The 12732-nt window shown below is 50.9% G+C and overlaps 6 protein-coding genes across 6 annotated transcripts; 3 read left to right on the top strand and 3 right to left on the bottom strand.

Moving 5' to 3' along the window:
• Nucleotides 1–440: 440 nt before the first annotated feature.
• Nucleotides 441–2751, top strand: ASPSYDRAFT_40630 (inositol polyphosphate multikinase). The gene is made up of 2 exons (XM_040846115.1): nucleotides 441–1024; nucleotides 1172–2751. The coding sequence occupies exons 1-2, from the start codon at nucleotides 936–938 to the stop codon at nucleotides 2415–2417; spliced, it is 1335 nt and encodes a 444-aa protein (XP_040705846.1). The 5' UTR covers nucleotides 441–935; the 3' UTR covers nucleotides 2418–2751.
• Nucleotides 2752–2769: 18 nt separating this feature from the next.
• Nucleotides 2770–4477, top strand: ASPSYDRAFT_40629 (FAD-dependent oxidoreductase). The gene is made up of 3 exons (XM_040846114.1): nucleotides 2770–3500; nucleotides 3565–4250; nucleotides 4306–4477. Exons 1-3 carry the CDS (start codon nucleotides 2872–2874, stop codon nucleotides 4404–4406), a joined length of 1416 nt encoding a protein of 471 aa, XP_040705845.1. The 5' UTR covers nucleotides 2770–2871; the 3' UTR covers nucleotides 4407–4477.
• A 1417-nt stretch (nucleotides 4478–5894) lies between these two features.
• ASPSYDRAFT_85737 (mitochondrial 37S ribosomal protein uS19m) lies at nucleotides 5895–6471 on the top strand (the record flags this gene model as incomplete). The annotated part of the gene is made up of 4 exons (XM_040851556.1): nucleotides 5895–5937; nucleotides 6022–6037; nucleotides 6177–6359; nucleotides 6429–6471. 4 exons carry the CDS (start codon nucleotides 5895–5897, stop codon nucleotides 6469–6471), a joined length of 285 nt encoding a protein of 94 aa, XP_040705844.1.
• A 569-nt stretch (nucleotides 6472–7040) lies between these two features.
• On the bottom strand, nucleotides 7041–7962 carry ASPSYDRAFT_143365 (putative TFIID and and SAGA complex TAF10 subunit; the record flags this gene model as incomplete). Its single annotated transcript, XM_040841334.1, has 2 exons — nucleotides 7041–7502; nucleotides 7600–7962. 2 exons carry the CDS (start codon nucleotides 7960–7962, stop codon nucleotides 7041–7043), a joined length of 825 nt encoding a protein of 274 aa, XP_040705843.1.
• Nucleotides 7963–8368: 406 nt separating this feature from the next.
• ASPSYDRAFT_142966 (putative MYB DNA binding protein (Tbf1)) lies at nucleotides 8369–11094 on the bottom strand (the record flags this gene model as incomplete). The annotated part of the gene is made up of 4 exons (XM_040841294.1): nucleotides 8369–9601; nucleotides 9661–10314; nucleotides 10368–10888; nucleotides 11001–11094. 4 exons carry the CDS (start codon nucleotides 11092–11094, stop codon nucleotides 8369–8371), a joined length of 2502 nt encoding a protein of 833 aa, XP_040705842.1.
• A 756-nt stretch (nucleotides 11095–11850) lies between these two features.
• ASPSYDRAFT_54978 (uncharacterized protein) lies at nucleotides 11851–12636 on the bottom strand (the record flags this gene model as incomplete). The annotated part of the gene is made up of 3 exons (XM_040848952.1): nucleotides 11851–12263; nucleotides 12365–12557; nucleotides 12607–12636. 3 exons carry the CDS (start codon nucleotides 12634–12636, stop codon nucleotides 11851–11853), a joined length of 636 nt encoding a protein of 211 aa, XP_040705841.1.
• Between the last annotated feature and the right edge of the window lie 96 nt (nucleotides 12637–12732).

The raw sequence follows: 12732 nt of genomic DNA, 5'->3' as shown, positions 1-12732 counted from the left end.
CAAGAGCGGATTTCACCTCACTCTTCAAACAACCGCAGTCAACTGCTCTTTATATTTTGAATTTAAAGGCAAATGGGAATGTCCGCAGCGGGTGCAGTGAGCCATGGCCATATTTCTACAATGATATTGTTTCGGGAGGCCAAAAGAGTGAATTGATGCTGAGAGGTCCGATATAAGTGTTAGTAGTTGGTAGCTGTACCGGCATGCCAGCTCCAGTTCAAGGCCTCTGTTTGAACGCAGCAATCTTTCTGTGCTGATAGTACGACCGTCGACTGGAGACCAGAACAAATGCAGTAGACCTGTCAATTTGGGAGCAGCCTCGATCATCTACAAACGAAAGAGCGGATGACGGGCACATGCAGAAGACTAGATGATAGTGGAGCACGGTGTCAAGGGGTCCGTGGCAGCCGGAGTGAAGCTGACAGTGGGATGTCAGCAGAAGACGTGCATTACTCCTGATATTCATCATTAGTATTAACAAGGAGCCCTTGTGAAACAGCCCGTCGAAAACAAAAAGGGTATTTCATCATCAGACATGGACGATCGAAGCTGCGGTCAGGGATCCCGCGCCGATCGGATTTGCGGTTGACAAAACGGCTGTCGCAAATTCCGTGACGGGCTTTGTCCTCGCCCCAAGTTTCCCCTGCGACTTTCCGCCTCGTTTGCTCTCCAATCCCTCCCTTTCCCTTTTGTGTTCCTTCTTTTCTGGCTTACCATCATTTTGATCTGTCTCATTTCTTCTCCCTTGATTTTTTATCTCGCTCCTTTTTTTGTTGTGCTGAGCGCCCTGTAACCTGTTATTGCTTTTGCGCTGCGGCAGCGGAATGCCGTTGAGCGTTTGGTGGTTACCTACGAGCTGTGAATGAGCTGTTTGGCCAGTTTCTCTAGTTATTCGAACCAAAGATACCCCCGCGACCCATCTGGTGTGGTCAAAAATGCCGTCTTCTTCGAGGTCCGACAGCGTGAAGAACCAGAAGCTCGACAATGATAGCTTCGTTGCCTTCGACCACGCCGCGGCTGGACAGTGAGTGCCCGCTGGATCTTCCCCCCCTGCAACTCAGCCCTGTGAAACCAATGAATCCACCTCAACTGGTCTCGCGATCCAATCCCATGGTGTTGCTTCCCCGGATCCTGAGAGCTGTGCTGACTATTATTTCATTTTCTGCGATAGCGACGGCGTCCGGTGCACACCTTCCGGCTCTTTTATCGCAAAACCCTGCACTGCACAAGAAATCGCTTTCTACGAATCGACTGCTGTTCACCCTGCCTTTCACGAATTTATTCCTACCTTTATCGGGACATTAAGCTCCACCGACCAACAAGAACCATCTGCCGCCCTCACTGCCGCAGCGGCTACTCAGCAAGGAGCTATCGTCCTCCCCGCCGCAGAGAACTTGCCTGCTTCGGGTCCTCCGGCTACAAGTGCATCTACCGGGCCGAACGTATCAAGCGACCCGAAGACAGGTGATGCGACAGGCGACGCTTCGTGGACCCCATCCGCGGGGACAGGGAAGAAGCTGGATACAGGGTTGTCGATTGTACTAGAAAATGTTGCGTCTGGCTTCAAACGACCGAACGTTTTGGATGTCAAGCTCGGGGCAAGGCTCTGGGCTGATGATGCGATTCCCGCGAAGCGAGCGAAGTTGGACGCAGTGTCTAAGGAGACAACCAGCTCTTCTCTTGGGTTCCGAATTGCGGGAATGAAGGTATGGACCGGTGTCAACGGCGAGGCGGACGAAGGAAGTAAGACAAACCCCTACATAACACGTTATGGTCAACCGGGAGGTACCAAAGGCGAAGTGGTCGAGCAGGATGGCTATAAACGCTACGACAAGTGGTACGGTCGCTCCTTTACTGCCGAAAACGTGAAAAGTGGATTGGAAACGTACCTCGCGGGAGCAAAAACCGCTGAGGCAGACCACTCGATGCTGGTGGCTAGGCGGTTAGCTGACGGGCTAAGACGCGTGCAACACATTCTGGAGTCAGAAGAAAGCCGCATGTATTCCTCGAGTGTCTTGATAATCTATGAAGGCGACCCAGAAGCCATGGGACTAGCTCTGGAGGAAGAGAAGAAGGCAAAAGAAGCCCCTCCAAAAACATCAGATACGGAGGAGGAAGAAGAGGACGAATTCAGTGGGTTCGAGCTCCAGGACGGCGGTGCGTTTGAGATCGCCAACCTTCCAGTTGATGAAAATGGAGTGCCCAATCAAACCATAAACATAAGCATTGACCCGGAAACCGTCCAATTGGGAGATCTTGAGGATGACGAGGACGAAGAAGAGGGGCCGAAGGTGCATGATCTCCGTCTGATCGATTTTGCCCATGCCAGCTGGACTCCTGGCCAGGGGCCAGATGAGAATGTTCTTGTTGGAGTGCGAAATCTTGTTCGCATATTCGAAGAACTGTCAACGGACTAAAATATTTGCCATTTATCGATATATGCATTGGCCATGATGCGGGACCTTGATTTATAGTCGCTGGCGACTTTGGATCGTGATCTCGCTTTACCATTTCTGTTATTTAGCCCAGCGTAGATCAATATACCTACCTGAACATTATTGTCCCAATATCGGGTTTTCTACTGCAATTTTCCATACTACCCCAAGATTAAAAAAACAGCCCAAGTTTGAAATTTCTTAGCAGTATGATGTCAGTTTCAGCCCTATTTGGCAGTACCGAATTGCTTGACATTGCTGATCCTCGTGTTGCGGGGGAAAATATACTTCGGATACGAGAATCAAGTCACGAGCGACCATTGCGACCAGGCATCCGAAATCTTTAAATCAACGTATACACTATTCCATTCCTACCTCGTGCCACCACAAATTTTAAACAAATTTATCGTTATTAGAAGCGTAATCATCAGCATCGATGAAAATCATCATCATCGGCGCCGGCATCTCCGGGTGCACCGCATACCTGCAACTCAAAAAGCACCTCCCGCAGCCACGTGGACCAGCACCTGCAGCACAGCACGAGATAACCATCTACGAAGCCTATGATACAAACATCGACACAACAGACGAAGGCCGCGCCGGCGACACCCATTCGTCCACATTAGTCGTTGGCGGCGGGCTAGGTATCTTCGCCAACGGTCTTAATGTCCTGAAGCGTTTGGATGGCGATATTCTCCGTGATATCGTGCGCGGGGGATATGCCATCGCGCACCAGGATCTGAGGACGAAGAATGGGGCTTTGCTGGTGAGGATGGAGACGACGGCGGATGCAGATCCGGGGTTGGATGGGAAGCAGATGCATCTGCTTGGTGTTAGTCGGCATTGGTTGTGGAGGAGCTTAAGGATTAGGATTCCGGACTGTGATATTCAGACGAGGCGAGTGGCCAGTGTGGTCGCGAACGAGAGTGGTCGCAATAAAGTGCACTTTGTGGATGGGAGCGAGCCTGTTGAGGCGGATTTGGTTATTGGCGCGGATGGAATTAAGGGCGTTACCAAGCTGGCATTGTTCCCTGGGCAGGAGAAGGATTATGCGCCTGAATATCAGTGAGTGGTCACCTGTTGCGGGATCGTCTGCTCATGGGAGAGTTTGCTGACGAGATATTCCAAGGGGCCTTGTCGGGGTTGGAGGGTTCATTTCGACGGAAGAAGTCAAAGGGCTCGTGGAGAGAGGCTCGATGAATCTGCTTTTCAGCGGGAGTGGATTCTTTGGATACTTCTTCTCGAGTAGTGCCGTATCTGCATCGGACCGTGACTCTGCCTACAGTGTTTCCGAGCCCGGCGAGTCACTCGGATGGTGGTCAACATATGCCGTTGACGAATGTCCAGATCCGAAGACGCTGGACATGGAAGCCGTTGCGAATCAACTACGCGAGAGACACGGGGCCTGGAAGGACCCAGTTATACGGAAGATCATAGGCTCTTTGAATGTTAGGAGCATGTACCCAACCTGGACATCGCCTCAGCTTCCAACATGGGAGAAAGACGGCGTTGTCCTTGTTGGGGATGCGGCACATGCTCTTCCGTCTACGTCCGGACAAGGGTCCTCGCAGGCTTTTGAGGACGTCGAGGCGTTTACAATGTTGCTTGGTCATGCCCTCCGTGACGTGGATCAGGAAAGCTCGGCTGATACAGCGGCATATAAGGAGGCTATCACGACAGCTGCTAAACAATACATCGAGATCCGCCGGCCACGGGTGCAGAGTATCCTGGAGAGCGCACAACGCATGCAGAACACAAAACGGGAGATGAGTTGGATAGCTGAGTGCGCAATGTATTGTGCGATGTGGATTGCCGGTAGGTTTACACGTAGTAGTCACAATGAAAGCTCTAGCTCTACTGACAAGTATAGGATGCTTTCCGAAAATGATGTCGGGGCCTATGAAGCGTGTGATTAATTATAATGTTTCTCAGGAGGTGAAGGCGCTTATTGAACGGACGAAGAAAACTTGATGTCCTTCATGGTTTCCACTAGCTTGTGACTGTCTTTGTTGAGCCACGATGTAATGATGGCTATAGTAATGCATATGGTTATGCTAAGCCTTTAAATTCCGATTCGGATCTCCACCTGCAAGCGAGTGGACCGTCTGGTGCTCGGACTCTGGGTGACATTTCCGCGCCAATCTAAAGTCACTCATCATCCTTGCGGTCGTCTATCGGTTTGAAGAGAAAATGATTCATTGCCATTATCTCGTCTCCGCACATGAGAACCGCTTCAGGGCTCTCATAAACTGGGTATGACGGAGCATAGGAAAGCCCGGAACAAAACTGCATAGCTTGCCTGCTATCCACATACTGCGTTTCAGGATACCTCAGAAGCCAAGGCGGCTACCCCTGAGACAATGCCAAGACCCAAAAGCTATAACCAGCTCTGGCGAAGGCTCGTTTCATCTCCTCAAACATCTTTGTTATTTTGTTCTCCGCGCCAGACTCGTTAGTAATATCATCTAGCTTGCCGTTTCTCCTGATATCAGGCAATCGTCCAGCAAAGCTCAGGATCGCACCTCAAGCTATAAGAGCCGGATGTGCAGCCTGCAGTTAGTCGTATCTGATGGCCTTGCGCTGCTTCCCGGAGCCGATATGACAACCTGCGATGACTCGGGATTTAGACCAGATTGACCCAGGTGCTGTGTAACGAGAGACTGCACGTTCTGGCGTATCTCATTGCTGAATCCTGTTGGTATGTTTAGCATTATCAACACATACTATGGTAAAGTACATATCAGTCCTCACGTAAACCGAGAGAATCTGGATCCTGTTGGCGTATAATGCAATAGAAAGACGGCCTACGCTAGTGGTTTTTGTGGTCGAATGGTATTTCGATAGATCCGAGACCGGATGCACCAAAAAGCAAGGTTTGCGACTTCTTTGATAGCGGTGTCACCTTTGTATCTGGACTCCTTGGGCAGGGTGATTGCCAGGTGGCTCACAGATTTCGGGCCTTGTAGAGAGCGAGCCAATGTGGATGGCTTCGTCTTAGGATGGACAGTCTCGATGGTGGCTAGGAAAAGTTCCAGTGCATTGCTGAAGAGCCGGGAGATTCGAAAGCCGAAGCCGGGCAATTTGATTTAGCAAAAAAAATAAAAAAAGTAAATAGAAAGTAGGAAATGCAGCATGATAGTGACAATGATAGGGAGCGATTTAACTTGACGCTGCAGTGCCTGTTTTGAGGGAGGCGTTAGGGTTCTTTGACTTCGAGAACCCATGATAGACGCCAAATGACTATATGTAATTGTTAGAAGACCTCAAAATAACAGAGAGATCAATTCCAAAACAATTGCAACAATATAAGAATCTAAGAAACGTTATGGTGTCCCTTCTTTACTGTCAGATTGTTGTAGCCTGAGGCATAAACCACTTACATAAGCACAACCTCCGCAACATTTTATCCCAAAGTCCGAAACCCAACACGGCGACAATCTGAACTCGACAGCAGACAAAATGCACGCCACTCGAGTCCTATTCGGGCGGTCCGTGTGGAAGGGTATGTTTAACTATTTAACTCCTCACTCACTGACCGAGAAACATTGCCATGAGAAGAGCCGTAACTAACATGACCACATTCCAGGCCCGAATATCGTCCCGTACGTATAACCTGGCGCACGCCAAACCAAACCAAACCAAGCCAAACCCAGATCGAGACCAGACAAACACAGAGACAATTCCAGTGCCCGGGTTTAACTCCAATCGATCCGACTGCTAACGCTAGTTCCCATAATCTAGTCTCGCTCTCCCCCGCCAACTCCCACCTCCGCCGGGAACACCCCCGATCAAAACGCAGAAGCGCGCCGCAACGATTCTGCCAAATTTCGTGGGTCTGAGATTCTCTGTACACAACGGGAAGACTTATCAGGATGTGTACATAACGGACGAGATGGTCGGCCGGAAGTTAGGAGAGTTTGCGCCGTATGTACCCACGTGCCTGATAATGGATCAATTGGATGACTGACTGGCTGACTATGGTTTTTGATGCAGGACGCGGAAGAGATTCACGTATAGGCTGTCGAAGAACAAATGATCGCGTCATTATTTGCGTTGGATGGATGGCCCTTTGGTATGGATGGGTGTCTTGTATGGATTGGGTATTCTTTTAAGCGGTGTTCTAAACTTCTGTCTATCTATCCCTTTTGAGGGAGTGTATAAATATCTACTTGCGGCTCTTGTTTCAATACATGCTATTCATATGCGCGAATCTGTGGTGTAGGGTTCCGTTACTTTCCTGTAATTCTAGAGTTGACAGGCTTATGGAAGGCCCTGCTCCTTTCATTGGAGACTCATATAATTTTTGATCGCTAATCTAGAGCGCCCGGCTTCTACTTGGTCCCAGCAATATGGAGCATGGCCGACATGTAAGTACTGAGTCTCGCAGAACCCCAGCAACCCCCACCCCTGGAGACCGGGCCATATAACCAGTGCTAGAGGCCCCATTCGATCCATTACCTATTCATTGTCCCAGTAACGCCGTAAGATATCCCATTCCCATTTCAAACGCCATATCCAAAAGACACGAAGAATAAACCAATCAACCTCGGCATCCACAGCAGCACAGCATCATGCGGAATCCGAGGGGAACCAAACTGGAAGAAATCACCGATAGAATTCCCCCCTCTTAACACTAACCCCATATTCCGAGACCGCCATCCCCAAATCCTCCATCGTAAGCACCGTCCTCCCCTGTCCAGACCCTCCAGAGCCACCGCCTCCAAACCCAGGCCTCTGAATCCCCAAATGCGTACCTGCCTTCCCTCCCTTTCCTGCATCTCCTCCACCGCCCCCACCGCCGCCAGCCCCAGCACCGCCTGCCGCTCCGCCAGCGGGCATACCGAGACCAGAGGCCGCGTTCAGACTGCCCATGGGGTTACTCGCGGACGAGGAGTTTGAGGCCCGGATGCGCGCATACTGGTACGAGTCCGCGGCAATATCGGCGATGAATTTCTGCGTTGCGAGGGCGAGGAGCCGCGCGAGGTGAGGCGGTGTTTGGTTAGGTCCGTTTCCTGGTGGTGGGAGACCGGCGAGCGTTAGGTAGTGGGCTGTTACTGCATCGGGGATCTAATGAGCATCTGTTAGTAATTATTTCACTTCATCGATATTGAGGTTGGTTGGTTTCGTTTGGGTTGATTGATTGATTGATTGATTGATCACGTACAATAGGCGCATAATCGTCCATCTTTCCTAAGAACTCGCGCAGGCTGGTTTCCTTCTTCGACGTCGCTGCTGCATCAACGGATGTCGCTTGTACGGGGTTTCCAATATCCGCCTCGTCTGCTCCTGCGCCCGCGTCCTGGGCGGCGGCGGCGGCTGAAGGGTCTTTGTTGGCCATGGCGTCGGCTTCTTGCTCTATGGAGGGATCTAGCGCGACAGGATCTGAGGAGTCCGGTTCGGTTTTGGGAACGACTGTAGCGTCAGAGAAGGACTGAGGGTTTGAGCCTGGCTGTGGTGTTGAAGAGGATGGAGGAGCAGGCTGTGTGCTGGGAGGAGGTTGCGGTAGGGATGATGGTGGTTCGGACATGGTGAGTTGGCGCGGGGGTGACAAGCTAATTGACAATTCACTCAGTCTAGCCGATCTAACAAGGGAAACGCGCTCAAAGGGGGGTATTGCTGATTGGAAGAGGTAAAACTGAGAGCTGGAACACTTGCAGTCAACGAGTGAGGTGAAGTATGAGGTACAAAGACGGAGTGTGAATTTAGCTGCTCGCGTTGAGGCGGTTCCGGACCCACTTTTGCCATGGTCGGAGAGAAGCACGATCTATGAAGAAATATGCAGTACGTCTAGTATAAATCATAAAGTGGTGCTAGTATACGGGAAATTGATTACTGGGAACAAGATAATAACACAATCGCTCGAGGTTTGATTATCATAATGTTACACTCGATATTTTACACCATCTCCGTCACCAATGTTTCCACCCTCGTGGTCACTGCCCCATGTGCATATTCTCAGGATGATGATGATGCTGCTGCTGTCCAAACTGCTCGCCGTGCACTTCCTTCCCCAGTGTTTGCATGAGATTCTGTTCCGCCGTCTGATCAAAGTTTGGATCCGGCGGTAGCGGTGATGCCGACATGCTCTCATGGCCATGAGCAACCTGCTGGGGATGAGCCCCCGCCAGCGCCATCATTCCCTTGATTCCTTCGACATGGGCCTTGTCCTCCTCGCCCTGCTTCTTCTGTCGCTCGCGGGCTTCGCGTTTTGCAGCCTGTGCGGGAGCACGTGTTTTCAGCTCTCCCGTGACGAACTTCAGATAGTAAGGCACCTCAATCCCGCTTTTGAGGAAGAAAAGCTTCAAATTACGAGCTTTGTCCTTGAGCTGTACTTGGTTTCGATCCTTGAGCGCCTCGCTGATTGTGCCGCCTGGGCCGAACATGGCAAGTATTTGACTCCAATGGGGGCCCTTGACTCGATCAAGTCCCGCCATAAGGGCATTCTCTTCTTCGGTGGTCCAAGGCCGCCGTTGACTCGGTAGACCGGACTTGCGACTGCTGGGCGAGGATTTTGCGGATGCAGCCATACGCGCGCGCTCGTAGAGAACTTGTGTGGGCTGGGATTGGGAGTAGTGGGGGATGCCTGGCATGTAGCCGTGGTTGGCGGTCGACGAGTTGGGCCGACCTGGTATAGGGGACGGCGAGGGGTGGTTATACTGCTGGAAGTTGTTTTGCATCGGGCTCTGCTGGAAGGTATACGTCCCTGGCGACTGCTGGTAACCTGAAGGAGCGGGACTTGACTGATACTGCTGTTGTGCAGGGGTATACCCTTGGAGGATTTGAATTCCTTGTTGCTGTTGTTGTTGGGAAGTCTGTTGCTGTTGTTGGGCCTGCTGCTGTTGTTGTTGCTGTTGCTGTTGTTGCTGGGCCTGCTGCTGCTGCTGTTGATATTGCTGCTGTTGCTTCTGTTGTTGTTGGGCCTGCTGCTGCTGTTGCTGCTGCTGTTGTTGCTGAGCCTGCTGTTGCGATCGCCTCAGCCCGTGACCCTGCAGTGCAATTTGTGCTGCGCGAGCTGCACGCGCAACCAGGTCACCGTGCATGTTCTTGTCAACTGGGACCTCTGGCGCTTGGGAGGAAACAGGAAATTGGCTTTGAAGGGGAGCACTGGGCGGCTCGGAATCGCCATTTGAGGAAGATGGTTGCCGTCCTTTTGTGACCTTCTTCGACTAATACGCATTAGTAGTCTGAGCAATAAAAACAAGGCAAATAATGTCAGAAGTCTAACCTGTTGGTTGTTGATCGTATCGAAATTTTTCGTAATGTACGAGCTGAGATCACGGAGAAAATCCTCCCAGTGGTATTTGTCCGGCAATGCCTTCATGGCTTCTTCGTTGTTGATATCGCTCAGCAGAATGTCACGGCGCGATCCGGCACGGTTAACAAAATCGGTTTCGCTCGGAGCTAACTGGCGTGTCCCTGGTCGCCTGTCAAGAAGCTGCTGCTCCAGGTTGTCGGGAAATAGAATATACAGCAACTCGGTGCGTGTACGCTCCGTGTTGTTCATCGACGCGATGAATGCTTGGGTTTTTAACTCGAGGAAGAGCGCGCCCTGTTGCTTGAGAAGTCGACCACCTTCTGGAACAAATACATCAAGAAAATTGTCGTTCAGCTCGGAGAACCCAATCTCTTGGGTGCCAAATATGCTCGAAACGAACGAGGCCAGGTTTGCTTTTCGGATAATGTCGACTTGAGCAGGCTCGGTAAGCTCAAGGTCGGTCGGCGATAGGAAAGACGCTTTGGACGAGTAAACCTTTTTCGTGTGGTCAAAGAGGGAGCGCATAGTGGCGTACGCCTGACCATTCTCTGAATCCGGTTCTGACACAAATGAGGTGATATCTTGATAAGTCGACTTGGCTAAGAGGGAGAGGATTTGGGTGGACTGGTCGGTTAGCTTGGCATGGAAAAAAGAAATTGAAATTGGGAGCGACTAACCAGATTGTCCAGAATTGGGAGACTCTGGATCTTCAGATGCGAATTGGCCTTGACAAAAACCATCCCTTTTGGGGCACCTTGACCCGAAAGATCCGGCAACTGCTGCGGTCCCATCGCAACTTGTTCCTCCACGCGCTCCGAATGATTCATGATATTTGATATCACGGTGGCGACGTCCGAATCAATGTTGCCGTTTTGCTCTTGGGTCACTGGGCTTTCGCCAGATTGCTCCATATGTCCATTCTTGTTCTCGGCAGGCTCGACCGAATCGACGACGCCTGCACCAAGCGCGGAAGCTAGCTCTTCTTCGATCTGATCGCCAGCACCTGAAAGGAGGTGTGACTGTTGCTCTTGATGATGGTGTTGTTCTTGGGTCTGTTGTTCCTGGGGCTGCTCCCGTTCCTGGGGTTGTTCTTGAGGTTGAGTGATGCTGTCGGCCGGTTCGCTTTCGAGACGTCGCTTCTTGGACGCCCGCGGGGAGACAGAACCGTCGTCGAGAGAGTGCGATAATTTGGAGAGATCTTCAAATAATCAAGCATTAGCGCGGGAATATAGAGCAAATAAGATGCCTCTTAAGATACAAGTGTTGCTCTCGGGCGGGTGAAACCTGCTCGAGAGGTCAGGGTGGCTTACCATGGTGACCTTCCTCCTTGAGCACAGGGGACGCAGGACGGTCGGACGTCTCCTGGCCATCGACAGACGGCCCCGATCCGTTGGTATCGACCATCATGGAGGCAGACGGCGAAGTCATTGAGATGAAGTTTCCAAGATCAGCAATGAGGGCTTAGGGGTAGGGCGCGTTTGTAGGGCTTGAAGCTGAAAAGAATGCCGTCACGTGGAGTAATCCTGAAAGTCAGGTGATAACAACTAATCTTCTTTAGGAGTAGCGCATGAAAATCCGTATTAGGAATAGCGCCAACGGACCACCACTTTATAGAGTAGGCAGACGACAATAACATCTGACTGATGAGACGCGATTATATTCCGAAATGGCGACAGCTTCCTGAGACGAGATACGCTATTACAGCCCCATTTGATTCGCATAAATTCCAGTCAAGAGGAATGATCCAGGTGGACCCAAGAAGGACGTCTACTTCTACCGAATACTGGTAGGGCTTGATGGCGGTCATTAGCTGAAGTGTTACTATTTATGAGGCAATTGACGTTTTTTTAGGGTTTATGCTATTCTCGCTGCCTTTTTTCTGGGGAATCTCCATCATTAAGCTCTGACTCATCAGATTCAGCAAGTCATAGCTCAAAGAGATCATTGACGATTGCGAGACTTGCGCAAGGATGAAGCAGCCAAGCAGCTTCCACCTCCAGTTACTAGGTGATATACTAGATAAAAAACCTATGGAAAATGGCTCTAATTGCTTGAGCGGGTATTTTCAGTTCCTATTCTCATAAGAATCTATTGTTCATCGGTGCCTCAAACCCAGGCGCCAACTTTTATATTTTCTGTGTGGTGCACTTTCATAACAGTTCAGGGGACTTTACTTTCCTCAAGATCAGGCATTGGCAAGTTCAAGTCCGGAACATTCCCAGAAACCTCCCTATACCATCCAACGGAACAAATGTCTTCATACCACGCACTCAACACCGGAAACATCTCGCATATTTTCTTTCGAAACGCGGCATATGCACCCATCAGCATGCTCGCAGTGAAAAAGTCCGCAACGGTTACGCTCTCCCCGACGAGATATCTACGTCCATCCAAGTACTGATTCAGGTGTTTGCATCGACGCAGCATTGCACGCAGCGAGTCTTGGTCATCCTGACGGATTATCTGGCGCTGTCCGATGCGCGGGAGAAAGACACCCCCAATGGCCGGGAAGAGGTCAGAGTTGGCGAAGGACATCCACTGTAGGATTTCGAGAGAGTCGCTTTTCCCGTTGCCTAAGATGGTTGTGGATTCGTCTTGTGATGCAACTGTTTTACTCGTCAGTATGGTGTCGTTAACACTAACTAGCTAGGGCTGGGCTCGGTAGGCTGGGCACAGTAAAGAGTGAGAGGGATGCATTCCGATAGCACGTAGCCGTCGGGCCTAACAAAGGTAGGCACCTGGTCGAGGGAGTTGTGTTTGCAGAGATCCTCGTATGCATCCATATTCGTCTTATCCGCGTAGATAATCTCTAGATCCAGGCCATTTAACTTTGCCAGGGCGAGGATGGTCGTGGACCGCGGAGTTGGCTGCCAATTAGCTTAGTGCTTCGTCCACACTGGCAGGGAGAAAACATACATTGTGAGTGTAGAGGGTTCCAAACGACATCTTCGCCTTCGCCGTCGCTTGGTTTGGATCGCAATGCCACTGCGATCGGGGACTATTTAACACCGACTGACAGAGCCCTGTGGACCGGAGGCCGCT

Source organism: Aspergillus sydowii, assembly GCF_001890705.1.
Source record: "Aspergillus sydowii CBS 593.65 unplaced genomic scaffold ASPSYscaffold_2, whole genome shotgun sequence".
Classification (NCBI taxonomy): domain Eukaryota; kingdom Fungi; phylum Ascomycota; class Eurotiomycetes; order Eurotiales; family Aspergillaceae; genus Aspergillus; species Aspergillus sydowii.
The sequence above is the reverse complement of the archived record's forward strand: the minus strand, read 5'-3'. Positions and strand labels throughout refer to the sequence as shown.

Excerpts from the sequence above, each read along its gene's own strand:
- ASPSYDRAFT_40629 (XM_040846114.1), top strand. The coding sequence starts at position 2,872 with ATGAAAATCATCATCATCGGCGCCGGCATCTCCGGGTGCACCGCATAC. Across the intron at positions 3,501-3,564 it reads GATTATGCGCCTGAATATCA|GGGCCTTGTCGGGGTTGGAG; the intron begins GTGAGTGGTCAC and ends AGATATTCCAAG. Across the intron at positions 4,251-4,305 it reads TTGTGCGATGTGGATTGCCG|GATGCTTTCCGAAAATGATG; the intron begins GTAGGTTTACAC and ends TGACAAGTATAG.
- ASPSYDRAFT_40630 (XM_040846115.1), top strand. The coding sequence starts at position 936 with ATGCCGTCTTCTTCGAGGTCCGACAGCGTGAAGAACCAGAAGCTCGAC. Across the intron at positions 1,025-1,171 it reads GACCACGCCGCGGCTGGACA|CGACGGCGTCCGGTGCACAC; the intron begins GTGAGTGCCCGC and ends TTTCTGCGATAG.